The sequence below is a fragment of the Tenrec ecaudatus genome, chromosome 2, assembly GCF_050624435.1.
Source record: "Tenrec ecaudatus isolate mTenEca1 chromosome 2, mTenEca1.hap1, whole genome shotgun sequence".
Taxonomy (NCBI): Eukaryota; Metazoa; Chordata; class Mammalia; order Afrosoricida; family Tenrecidae; genus Tenrec; species Tenrec ecaudatus.
The window spans coordinates 253,883,448-253,897,996 of NC_134531.1; the positions used below are offsets into that span (position 1 = coordinate 253,883,448).

General features: G+C 36.4%; 1 protein-coding gene across 1 annotated transcript in view; it reads right to left on the minus strand.

Moving 5' to 3' along the window:
• Nucleotides 1–11,445: 11,445 nt before the first annotated feature.
• EPHA6 (EPH receptor A6) overlaps nucleotides 11,446–14,549 on the minus strand; it is a 1,136,602-nt gene continuing 1,133,498 nt past the window's right edge. Inside the window, 1 exon segment of the mRNA XM_075543438.1 lies at nucleotides 11,446–11,560. Within this exon segment, the coding sequence (XP_075399553.1) occupies nucleotides 11,446–11,560 (115 nt within the window).

The window sequence follows — 14,549 nt, forward strand, 5'->3', positions numbered from 1 at the left end:
TCCTCCGGAATATCTCAAGTCGACCTCCTGCTTGCAGATTTCGGTGGAAGGGTCCAGTTCTCAGAGGCTTCCCTTTAATTTAATGAATCCCCAGGCATGGTGGGTCACATTATTCATGTACCTTTTAGCACTATTTCTTTACTGTGCATCTTCCCCATTAGAAGGTCAATTCCATGAGACAGGGACTTTGGTCATCTGGGTCGCCTTGTATCCTCAAGTGTTGAGAACAGAACATGAGTACATAGTGGTGTTCAACAAGCATTAGTTGGATGGAGGGATGTATTTATGAATGTGTATATATTTAGCATAAAGCAGTGTATATACTGATTTTAAGATTCAGAAAGTATCTATTTTTGGACATGACTTCCTTTGCTGTGTTGTTATATTGGTTTCCCATATCTAAACAAGTCCTGCTTGGTTTTGTTTGTTTATATTAAGAATGGTCCCTAACTGTTGCATTTAATGATACAGCAATCAGTGTTGTAAGGTGGGAAATGGGGATTTCTTCTTCTTGAGAGGAATTTTGAGGTATTTGAAGAAAATCTTGTTTGATACTTCCAAATGGGTGAAATTCTTAAAATCAACCAGAAACCAGTGAAAAGTAACCAGTAACTATTAAAAAAAATTCACTACTAGGGAGATGTTGGAGAGGGCAAGCGATGACAAAATCATGATTTATAAATTATCAAGGGCTCATGAGGGAAGGGATTGCGGGGAGGGAGGGGAAAAATGAGGAACTGATGCTGGGGCTTAAGTGGAGAGCAAATGTTTTGAGAATGATGAAGGCAATGAATGTACAGATATGCTTTACACAATTGATGTATGTATAGCTTGTGATAAGAGTTTTATGAGCCCCTAATAAAATGATTAAAACAAAAAAAATCATAAAATGGTATTAGAAAAAAATTAAAAAATAGAAAAATTCACTATTTTGAATCCACAAATTCTAATATAAATATATTTTTTGCATTTCCACTTATGAGAAAGAATAATATGCTTTTTTCCAGCAGACTTTACATGATTTCTGACTGAAATTAGGTAAAAGAAGAATAACCTCTAGCCTTAGTTCATTTGGCTTCAAGTTTGAAAATTTGAAAGTTATGAACAATATGAAACGATGTACCAGAAAATAGAAAGTGGTACAGAATGGCTCTTTTTCAAGACACACACACACACACACACACACACACGCACTACTTCATTGGAAAGCAAGAACAATCTCCTTGAAAGAGTATGACAAACATGTACAGAGCAAAAATATCATGTAAAAATCAGTATGTAGAAGTCATAGTGTTTATATATTTATAATCACATCATATTTATGTAATGACTTAAAAAGCATCCATTCTTGTGAAAAGACTAGGCTTTCAACTCTGCATCGTGTATATACTATTTTTACTTGAATAACAGCTGTTGTGTGTGGTTGAGTCAAATCAGCCTCACAGAGACCTTCCACGACAGAATAGAACTGTTCTGTAGGGATTCTTCGGCTGTAATATTTGTGGGGGGTGCTGTGGGTTAGGTGTTGGGCTCTTAGCCATGAGATTGGTAGTTCAAATTCACCAGCTGCTTCACAGGAGGAGGAAGATGCTCTGTCTGCTCCCATAAAGGTTTACAGTCTTGGAAGTCCAGTACAGAGTCTTCATGGGTCAGTACCAGCTCCACCACAGAGGTTCGCGGTAGCTTTGCAGGGGCCGTGGATGTTTCGGTAATCTCTATGGGAGCAGATTGCTGAGTCTTTTCTCCTACAGAGTAGCTAGTGGGTTCAAACCCACTGACTCTTTGGTTAGCAACCCAATACTTACCCATTACTTCTTAATAAAAGAAGGAGAAAAAAATCTCTTTATTAATGAAAATGATTCATTGATATACAGGGTAATTTGAAAACCCACCTTTCAATGAAATGTTGCTTTTTGGAAACTTCCTTGATTATATAAGTATTAGAAATAACAGGAATACATAGCATAGAAACGTTAAGAATTGTGATAATTTGGTCTACTGATTTTTCCCCCAAATAATTTCTCTTTCTCTTTTTGATACTTTGATAAGATTTATATATAATTTTATATACCAATATCTATTTTAGAAAATATTTGTGAACTGACTACTTGTATGAGAATTTCCCATTCTCAAGTGCATTTTAGTTTCAAAATTTCCAGTAAGCATAACAACATAATTTTTACTTACTTTTTCCTAATGTGTGTGTTTTTAAAGGGGTAATATTTTCAACACAAATTTGTATTGCCTTTTCATCTTCTAATTATTAGTGGGACTTGGTTCTCTTACCATAGTCTGGGTTCATGTTCTGCTTTTGAGTTTTCGAAAATGAGCTTATTAGAGCAGTGATAGCAGTTAATATTGTAGGCTGTTAATGAACAATTATTTGCTTAAAACTAAAAATTAAGGTGTTTGCAATGTATATAATATTTAATCTAACTCTAGGAAAATTTTCCACAAGGCATTTATATCAGTGGAGGTATTAATGTTTTCAACGGCACAACCTAAGTTAGAATATGATTAGCAAAATTATGAATAGTATATCAGAAATCAAGCACACACAATAAGATCTACAACCCAATGTTGCTCCTGCTTATAGTGGTTAGTGTTGCTCAGGTCTTGTGCCTCAGCAAAGATGAACAAAAACCAAGCAAACAGAAAACACTTCCACTTTATATTCTGACATTTTTCCTTTTGGAGGCCTAAAGAGCTTAAAATCACATTCAACCTTCAGATCTGTAAGGAAGAAAAGGACATTTTTGCATAGTATAAATACATCAGTATGATTCATATTCTTTGTCTACATACAGGTAGCTTGTAAAAAATCACATTAAAGTAAATTCAAAACTCCAGTGAAGAATACTTATACACATTAAATCTTATTTTTCATGTAACACAAACATCTTGAAAAGCGCAATCATTGTTTATAATATTGTCCATGAAGTTCAGCATGATTTTATACTTCTGAAGCTATTGAAATAATGGCTCTAGATTTTTTTAAATGAGTAAACAGGTTAAATATGATAATCATTTGCATTGAGAAAGACATAGCTTGTTCAGTTACCAGTTTGTTAGAAAATGATTGCCACTGATCTAATCATAATTCTTAGATTTGTTTTCAATAAAAAAAATAGAAGGCAATAAATAAATCGCTTATAGTTAAAGAGACAATTTATTGCAATGTTAATAATGATATGATTGAGTAGACAAGAATTCTAAAGAGCAAATAAAACTACTTTGTGTGAAAAATGAACTAACAGAATTATTTCTAGCTTTTCAGTGATTGAGTGAAGGTGTGCTCATGTGAAAATCTAACAAAACAATTTCTATGTAAATGTATACATTTATTTTGACAAATCATTAAAGGTAGAGGAAAGGATTTATTATAAAAGCAGAATAGGATATTTTAAATTAGGTAAAAATCTTGAAACTGTATTGTTTACTCATCTTTATGAGATAGGGTTATTTACTCCATGTATTATGATTTCAAAGGGCTAAATAATATTGAAACTTTTTAGAATGGAGTAAAATGAAGACTTCTTAAAAGGAATGTGATAGATAAATGTAGAAAACTTATATAGAAGTGTTCACATAAATATTATTTCTCCTGTAAACTCATATTTAACTCCTGAAAACAAAGAACGCGATCTTCAAATTTCTGATACTTTAAACACTCCAATCAATACCTTTGAAGCAAACTTCTATTTACTCAACCCTCATTCCATCTTTTTTCTAAAATATAACTAACATTTCATGAAGTACATGAAAGATGAAGGTTCTTTTTCTTTGGAGTATTCTTTATGATAATGTATAATTTAAGGATAGAGGTAGTCCTCCTTTCAATGAAGCGTCAGGGAGTATGAACTCCAATGTTATCTAGATAGAAATCCTGAAATAAAGTTGTCCTCTCATCATTTTGCATATATCCTTAAGCCACTATCTCAGTTGTTCTGATTGATTGTTTAGGTTAATAATATATTAAACAAAAGTGAGTTTATCATACCAAAGAACAAAAAATGAAAAAAAATTGGAACCATTACTAACAAAAGATCTTCACGAATTCTGACACTTTTCTAATTTAGAACTCTTGAGAAATTATATTATTAATTTGTACTTTAGTTTCTAAACAAAAGGGAAACCATATTACATTTAAGACAGTATTTCATCTTCATCCACTAGGAAATTTTTATTTAATGTTTTTGTCATTGATAAGGATGAATTAGGTGTGCTTAGGGTAGCACTGTAGGCATAGAGGGTTAAAAGTTGGACTGCTAACCCCAAGGTCAGTGGTTCAAAGCCACTAGCTGCTCCCTGGGAGAAAGATGAGGTTTTCTATTCCCACAAAGAGTTATAGGCCTGGAAACCTATAGGAGTAGTTCTACTCTGTCCTATAAGGGCTCTATGAGTTGGGATTGGCTCAATTACAGTGAGGCTTTTTTCGGGGGAGAGTAGTGAAATTCTTTGAAACTGTCTCTTTCATGGGGAAAAAATAGTCCTTAATGATACAGAGATTGGCTACTCTGATTAGGCAGCATAGAGGCGCAAGCAACCTCCCTTTGCTTTATTTCGTTTAGAATGAACTGTTGTTATAAATGGTAGACTGCAATTATAATACAGTGGAGGTGATCTTGTATCAGTGTAAGATAGAAAAACTTTACATACGATGTATGGCAGGCAGCCCCTTCTTTCTTTTAAAGGTTAACTTTATTCACTTAGTGGTGCTTTGTCACTCTGAGCCTTAGAAAAGCTTTCACGTTTTCCTTTCATTCTTAAATGTGGTAATTGTGAATTAATTTTCATGAGCTAAAGTTAAACTCTTTAAAATCTATCCTAAAATCTCAAAACAAACAAATGAACACTTTGTCTTGATTAAAGAGCAAAGAACCTAAGTCTTTCATTTAGGTTATAAATATTGTTTAATATACTTTTTATAGATCCATTAATAGTTTAAACATAATTAGTAGAAGAGAGGATGTTTTAATACTACATTTTGATTATATTTCTCTTCTTCTGGATCTTTTTTCCCAATAGAAATAAACATAGCCAATCATATTGCCTTATCACATTTTTTAAAGTATGGTTTTAGTCATAAGGAAGCATTGAAACACCTGCCTAATGCTTGACTTTTTGAGAATAATCATGAAACAATAGGGCATTTGACTCTTCTGCAATATAGTATGTTTCTTTCATTTCCTGAATACTTTATTAGCTCTTGTTAAGTTTCATCATCTCTTCCCTGTTAGATAGATCAAGTTTTGAGGCATCTTACGTAGCAATCACAGATGCATCCTTATTGTCTGCACTGGGCCTGGTGAACTGGCTTGGGCACGAGACGACTCCAGAAGTGTTTTGAACAAGGGCAGTTGTTTTCTAGTTGGAGGTATCTGTGAAGTAGCGAGTTCATGTAGAAGCTGAAAACTTTTCCACTGGGGACAGTAACAATTTGTGACTCATGAGAAGGGCCAAGAGAGACTGTGTTAGAGGACCAACAAGAGTGCTCTCTTCTGCCAGAAGGAATATGGGTTAGCGGAAAGAAATCCATGAGAATTTGAGGCCAAAAGTATTTATTATCTGTCGATAACCGCAAGCCCAGTTCATACTGCACAGTGTCTCATTGTTTATTTCCGCTCCTGAAAAGAGCCAATCGCTGCTTACATGGAAACCACAGCCAACAGCAAATAGGCTCTCACCTCAAATACTTCAGCTTGAGACATAAACGAAATGAAAGCCAGTAATGTCAAACTTAGCTTTCTCTCAAACTGTTCTTTATTTTTTTTTAACCTTTAAACAGTTTTAAGTGTAGAAGAAGTGCTCCATAGATAGTTGTTAAACAGCCTGTCTGTAACGTGGACAAAGAGACAGTCATTTACACAGAACCAGGGGATAGTAAATGGCTTAAATCAGGGAAGGTTGTGCATCAGACTAGTTTCCTTTCATCTTATTTATTCCGTCTGTATGCAGAACAAATAATTTGAGAAAGTGGGTTAGATGAAGAAGAATGCAGTGTTGGCATTAGAGGAAGACCCATTAACCACCGGTGATATGCAGATGACTACCTTGCTTACTGAAAGTGAAGAAGACTTGAAGCGCTTATTGTAAAGCACTTACTGATGAAGATCAAAGACTGCCATTCTCAGTATGCATTACACCTCAACAGAAAGAAAACAAAAATTATCCCAACTAGACTAGTAAGTAGCGTCATGATCAATGATGAAAAGATTGAAGGTGTCAAGGATTCCATTTGACTTGGATCCACAACCAACACCCACGGAGAGTCGGCGGGAAATCAAATGACATGAAGCAAATAAAATCAGGCAAAAAGTGAAGATGGCACACTGAGCTCTGTTTCATGTGATGCAAGCCATGCTATTTTCAACTTTCACATATATGCAACAGTTGGGTAATGAATAAGGAAGACTGAAGAATTGATGTCTTAGAATTATAGTATTGATGACAAATATTAAATATATATTGGGCTGCTAGAATAAGGAACAAAACTATCTTGAAGGAAATAAAGCCAGAATACTCCTTAAAAGCAAGGACAGCAAGACTTTTCTTACTCATGTGTTGGACATGCTATCAAGAGAGACCGGGACATGCGGCCAGGCAAAGGGTTAAGAATTGAGCTGCTAATTGTCAGGTCAGCAGTTAGAAACCACTAGCCCCTCCTGGGGAGAAAGATGAGGCTTTCTGCTCTCCCAAAGATTTACAGTCTCACAAACCCAAAAGGGCAGGTCTATTCTGTCCCACCGGGTCTCTGTGAGCTGGAATAAAATCAATGGCAATGAGTTTGTTTTTGTTTGTTTGTTTGTTTTTCCATCAGGAGGGACCTGTCCCTGGAGAAGAACATCATGCTTGGAAAAGTCCATGGAAAAAGGTCAACGAAAAAGAGAGACTCTTGCTGACATGGATTGACACAGTGGGTGGAGCCACGGCTCGATGGGAGGAATGGTCAGGAGAATGGTTCGGGACCAGCAGCATTTCCCTCTGTGGCGCCTAGGGTTGCCGTGAGTCAGAAGAGGGCCATTAGACCTAACAGTAACAACATAAAGTAGAAAACGAGTTGAAAATATTGATCATGAAGACAAAACAGTTCCTTGACTTCAGTGCCTGCAGTCTTAATGGACGTGTGCCCGAGATACCGTACGTTTCCACCTTATGGAGTCAGCATATAGAAAGAATTACTGTCCTTTTGGATTGACTACAAGGTACTGTGGATTGATTCTTTTACTATGTGAAATGTGATCTTAGAAAGATTAAGGGAATAATGCGAAAAGAAGTGATCATTTATTTTTAATCTCTTTGTTATATGAAGACATGAGAATGAATTGTGCCCTTATCATTGTTTTTGCATCTTAAACTATTAATTTCTTTTAAATTAATGATAAACCATCTTAGTCAAAGATATAGAAAAGGTTCATCATCATCCTTTGCAAAATAGCTTTCCAAAGTATTTAATTTTTTAGAACCCATACTTCTCACTTATGTAAACAAAACCAAACTCCCTGCCACTGAGCTGAATCTGACTTAAAGTAACACTATAGGTTAGGATAGAACTGCCCAGGTGGGTTTCCAAGACTGTAAATCTTTACGGGAAGAAAGCTTCAATGTCGGTGGGTTGGAATTGCTGACAAATGAATAACTCACTTTGGCATCAGGATTCTTCCTTTTATATGAGGGGACTCAAAATATTGAAGTATAACTTCTACCCTTCTTGCCTCACCTGTAGTCTCTTCTAAGGCGATAACATAAGATCTCTTGAGATCTGTTGTCACCTTCATTGTGCTGGAAGAAATACAACGTTGAATAGCAGAAGCTGTGGAAGGATGGGACCCTATGAGAGTAGGATAGAGGGAGCTGAGTAAACAAGTTTAAGACATTTTAGTCAAGGAATAGAGACAAGAGAACTTGTACAGGTGGCAATTTTGAGATGACAGCTTTAACTGAGTGTCCTAACCTCCCAAAGCAAACCCATTACCGTGGAGTTGACACCGACCAAGGGTGACTCTGGGACAGATACAAGCTGCTGCACAGAGTTCAATCCCCAAGCTGCTAGTTTCTCCCTTACAACGATTAGTGGGACCAATTGGTCAGCAGCCTAACACTTAACCACGGTGTCACGAAGGCTTCTCTTACAGAGCAAAAAATCGAGGGGGAAGATGTCAAAACAGAACTTTTAGGGATCATGGTTGGGCGATTTGTAATCCAGTTCACCCTTCGTTGGCTTTTGAAAAGACTCTTTGACAAATCTCTCCCTTTTGAGGTCAGGGTTTGGATTTCCTTTCTCTCCAAAGACTGAGATAGACCTTAAAGCATACCTGGGAAACTGTTTAATTCAGGGCATATATTCAGGATATATTTTAAAGAGTGAAAAGGAGTAAAATATGACAGCTCTTCATTATGATGTTAATATTTATTTGCCAATAGTTATGACCATTCAGAGCAAAGGTGTGCTAGTTCTTGATTCTTGTTAAGGGTTTTGCCATTTCCCATTAGTACTTACACATTTTTGTTTTGTTTTGTTTAATGACTTGCATAGCTCATCTTTCTGCTTGATTGTACATTGTTTATACATCATTTTGAAAACTTTCCTTATGTTTTATGATAATGAGTTTCCCATAGATTTGAAATTGACCACTCAGAAAATAAAACGAAAATTGTTTTCTTCAAATCTCTGTTTTTTAAAATCCCAAAATTCCTCAACAAGATAGATTAGGAAATTGGAGATACAGCAAGTGATATGAATCTACATAAACATTTTAGCTATCAAAATTACTTCAGAAGGTTTATGATTATGGAGGTTATTCATTTTCTTTTTATAATTGAGATTACACTTATGAATATTAAACAGTTCTGATTACTGAATTATATGCACCAATAAATCTCAGAATGGTTCCTGTGAAATTTCCCAACGAGTGTGGCAATTAAACTGTTAATACCATGGGGTCCATGAGTGGTAGGCAGTAAAGAAATAGATATTCTTACTTTTTAAAATGTTTCTGTTTAATTTTGCACACATCATTCAGTCTTTCTTCGACTATGGTGACGTTCAAATCACATTTAATTTTTTCATGCTTACAGTTCTGAAAAATAGAAATGGCATTCAAAAGAAAATCTGTAGATGAGAGGAGTGAGAGACAAGGGAAAAGGCAGTTTTATAGTACTACCGAAAGTTCTGGGATTATCAGAACCTATAAGGTAAACAAATCTTAATAAAGAACCTTAATGTCCAATTACTAAATGCCAATCCTCTAGAATTGTGTAAATATTTTCATGGAAATTTATATCATCAAGGTATACTGAAGTTGCTGACAAGAGTTCTATGGAAGACCATAATTATTTTAATCCTTATTTCTAAATACCTTTTTGTTGTATTATAAAAATAAATATATATGATTAATAAATTTAATCTGTTTTACATCTGTTCTTATTTAATATACATTTGAAGACAGATAAATATGGACATTTTACATTTCCTCTAAATGTATCCAGATTTGGGTAAATGTATCCAGCAACCTGCAGATCGTCTATGAGTGATGCATCGCCGTGCAGGTGATGGCTGGGAAATGTTGCTAGCTATTCTGACATGTTTACTTAAAAAGCGATGAACTTCCCACTGCTCTCCTTTTTAGTATACTTTAAGGAATAAATGTTCAGACTCTATTCCTTCTAGCTTTATCCTTTTTTTTTAAGTGAGAAAAATTTAGCTGTGGTAGGCAGAACCCAGGAGATAAATCAGCCAAAGAAAATATGCAGAATGGTCTAGTATAATGGTGCAATCAACCATGTCTTGAAAAAAGGAAAGAGGAGAAAATCAGGCTCCTTTAATAATGAGAACACAATTATCACCAAGAAATGTAATTTAGGAAGGGTGTTGAGAATATAGATAGACCACCATGATCTCTGAGATCAAATAAAAACTGATTTATTAAATCAGCATCTTATTTTTTTTAAATCAGCATCTTTAGACAATCTGCTCTGTGCTTTTTCCCTCCCCTCTTAAAAAATTCTCTCTACCTATCCACCGAGCAAAGCAGTCTTCTTTTTTTTTAGTTTCACAGAGAGCAGTTGATTTTATAATTGAATTAGTCCACAAGGTAGCAGTATTTTGATTAGCTGACTCTACTTAACTCACTGAAAAATTTTCCTTTATTTTTGCAGCTTCTGAAAAGCAGATTATGACAACAACACACATTGGCTGTATTCAACTTTTTCTGTGACTGTGTTGCAGGGCGAGGCTGACACACGATTATGTATGCTCATGTCTCGGGTCTGTTGATGCTTTCTTTGGCGTATGCCACGGCACACTGTCTTTTGGAAGTTTTGGAAAACAGCTCAGCATGTTCATGCAACTTTTTCTTTTAAAAATAAGCCCCACATTTTAAACTTGCAAAATGCACCATTATCAGACAAGTTAGCTAGATGTGTTTATTTACTTGGACCTCCATATAGCTATCATAAAATTCTGTTTAATTAAATTAATTCATCTTTTTACATTAAATCTAAGGCTATAATCTTAGACTTTTATTCAACGTGAGTCTACTGAGAACACTTAATTTTCTCAGTGCTTTGATAATTGCTTTTGCAAACTTGTAAAGATGAGCCAAGGGAGCCGTCAAGGGGCTGACTCTCTGCCTCACTCTTCGGGAGCCATTTGAGCGGTGGACTGACTCACTCTTGATCTCTCCAGTGGCGGTGCTCATAAGGTCATAGAGAAATAGACTATACAGTTCCTAGAAAGTCCAGGTGCAAATCCTCTAAATACCCCCCTACTGTGAGCTCTCCAGGATTGAATGACATTTTTTTTAAAAGAGACAAACCCAGCCTTAGAACACTTTATAGCCCAGTCCTTTGATCCCTCTCCCTCCCCCAAACCCTCTTCTCCCACAGTCACACATGAGAAGAATTCACTACATGAAACCATTGGTTATTTCCATAAACAAGATCAGGCACCAACAGTTAAACTACTATAAAATAAAGTAAAAATACAACCCATAGAGTTGAATATAATTATCTAAAAAATAAATGCTTATGTTAATTTGGAAGCTACTTGATCAGAAAACATGAAATAAAAGTAAGAGATTTCTGACTTTCTTATCTATCAAACTCTAAATACATCATTAAGGAAGCCATCCTAGGCAAAAGCTTCTCCAGTAAGCCAGCAAATACTTCCCCAATACAGTTACACATCCATGCTGAGTGATTTACCATTGTGTAGCAAAAATTTGCAGCGGGCCATGGTTTTATTTGCAGGTTAGTGAGAGAGGAGCTATATAGCACGGTTTTAAAATCCAGGTTGGAAGCGAGAACCTAAGGTATGAACCCGTAGTCTGAGTGGAGACGGCAGTTTATGAAGCGATGTTTGGAGAATCAGAAGAGAGGATAGCATAGAGGATGTCTTCCACTTTAGAAATGCTGAGGCACAGAACACAGGTGCTCATAGTACTCTTATACATGAAATCCTTTCTCCTGTATGTGCAGCATATGTAAACGTAGAGTCTGTATACTGCTGACTATTCGTCTCTGGTGTCCAATGAGTAGTACTCCAATTCTTCTAATGTCCCTGAGAGAAAGGCAAGAAGAAAGAGAAGAAAAATCAATATGGATGTGTGTTAGATCTGACAAGAATGAGAGAGAGAGAAAATGAACTTTGAGATCTGGTAATATGCACCATGTCAGATTTGCTATGTGAATTTGCCCAAAGGAGTGTAATTGGTAAAGGAGAGTTTAAGAGTGTCAAAATGAAGAGCTAAGGTTTATTCATTTTTTCCCTCCTCCATAGCATCAAATAATATATCATGATAATATCAAATTTAATGGCACAGGGAAAAATTTCAAATCTAACTACTTATGTAATGTTCAGAAATTTCATAGGCCTAATGATCATAATAATTTAGGTTGATTACATAAATTTTCAACAATAATAACAAAATAATGGCCATGTAGGGTGGAAAATACAATGTGGAATCCTTTGAGTTCTCACAGTCATTTAAAAAAATGTTACTGTGGGAGACTGGATAGAGAACATTTTGGGTGCATATGCATAATGGAACACTATGTAATGTGAAAGACTAGCGATGAACCTGTGAAACACCTCATAACATGGATGATCCAGGCGGATATTATGCTGAGTGAAATTAGACTATCACACAAGCACAACTATTGTACGACACCACTATTGTAAAGAGTCAAGAGGAAGTTTTCACACTAAAATATTCTTATATCAGGAGTGGAAGTGAGGAGAAGTCACTAGCCTGTAACTTAGGTGAAAGGGAAGGCAATATAGCTTTACCTAGTTCACAATAAAATGTCTACAAACTTGCCATCCCCATTCCAGTTTAAGACATTCAAGTAGATAGCAATAGAATGTAAATTCCTCGATATTTTACAAGCTGTCCATGAAAAAACCAACCGCCAACGTGGTAGTCAATGTAGAAAAGATGAACACAATTGCATTGAAAGGGGGGACCAGACAAGAATGCCCCTTGTCCCCACTCCTATTTAACATCGTACTGGAGGTCCTAGCTAACAACATAAGACAAAGAAAAGATATCAAAGTTATTCATATGGGGAAGGAAGAGGCATAATTATCATTATTCACAGATGATGTGATTCTATACATCAAAAATCCCTTAAACCCCACAAGTAGAGTATGGAAGAAATAGAGGATATGCCAGAGTGCCAGGATACAAGATCAACAAACAGAAGTCTATCGGTCTTCTCTACACATCAGACAAGATCACAGAAGAGGCAATTAATGATAGCCAAGCAGAGATTGAAATATCTAGGGATATACCTTATTAAAAAACAAAAGATTTGTACGAGGAAAATTATAGAACACTATTACAAGAAACTAAGAGTGACCTCAACAAATGGAAGCATATCCTATGCTCATGGTTTGGAAGACTCAATATAGTAAAGATGCCAATTCTGCTCAAGGCACTATATAAGTTTAATGCTATCCCAATACAAATACCACCATCCTTTTTCAAAGAATTTGAAAACTGATTACCAACTTCATATGGAGGGGGAAGAAGCCCAGAATTAGGAGAGAACTCCTCAAGAAGGACAAAGTGGGAGGGCTTGCTCTACCTGACTTTATCACATACTATACGGCAACAGTAGTCAAAACAATGTGGTACTGGTATGATGAAAAATATTCAGACAAATGGAAAAGAGCCGAAGACCCAGAAATAAAAACATCAGCATACAGGCAACTGATTTTTGATAATGGCCCCCAAAAATATCAAATGGGAAACGAATGCCCTTCTCAATAAATGGTGCTGGAAAAAATGGACATCTCCCTGCAGAAAAATGAAGCAAGACCCTTACCTCACTCCATGCACAAGAATAAACTCAAGGTAGATCATAGACCTTGAGGTAAAACCCCAAACATTTAGGGCCATTAATGAGGGAATTGGGACAAACCTGAGAACCTTGGCACAGGGAATACATAGGCTATCAGAAATAGGGAAGGATACAAATACAGGGAAGCCCAACATTGACAAGTGGGATATACTGAAGATAAATCACCTGCGTACATCGAAATAATTCACTGAGAGTATAATAAGAGAGCCCGCGGACTGGGAAAACATCTTTAGCAATGACACTTCAGACAAAGGCCTTATTACTGATATCTACAATACTTTGCAAGCTTACAATAGGAGAAAAACTAACTGCCCACTGAGGAGGTGGGCAAAGGACCTGAACAGAAGTTTCACCGGGGCAGAAATCTGAATGACCAAGAAACTGATGAGAAAATGTTCCTGATCGTTACCCATAAGGGAAATGCAAAATATCAGAAAGCAACAAGTGTTGGAGAGGCTCTGGTGAAATAGGAACTCTCATCCACTGCTGGTGGACCTGTAGGTATGTACAGCCATTATGGAAATAGATTTGGCAATTTCTCAAACTGATGGAAATTGAGCTACCATAAGACCCAGCAATCCCCCTACTGGGCACATACCCAGAAGAGGCAAGAAACACACCACAGCCAGACATCTGTGCTCCAATGTTCATTGCGGCACAGTTTACAATCGCAAGGAGTTGGAAACAACCTAAATTTCCAACAACAGACAAATGGATTAAAAAAACTGTGGTACACACATACAATGGAGTACTATGCAGTGATGAATGCATGAAGCATATTGCTGCATGGGAAGAACTGGATGAAATTATGCTAAGACAAGCCAAGCACAAAAGGTCAAGTACAACATGAGTCCACTGAGGTAAGCTTTAAAAAAATGCAAAAGGGGCATAGGGTAAAAACTACTGTATACAAACATTCTTGGGGTGAAGTCCAGGTAGTATGGCAGGGGCGAGACCAAATCCAGGGCTACATATGGTAGCCAACTAAAAAGGAGGCGGGTGGGAAAAGGGAAAAAAGAGATGGAAATGTGTAGCAGGGGAACAAGCCACTAACCCACCCAAGTGGGGAGGGGGTATTGTTTATTTCTCCACAGGGAAAGAGGGACCAGACTTCAACCCAGTCTTCCGGAATGTGAATGCAGTGTGCTGGCATGCAGTGGGGAGCCAATGGAGGAGTCTGAGGG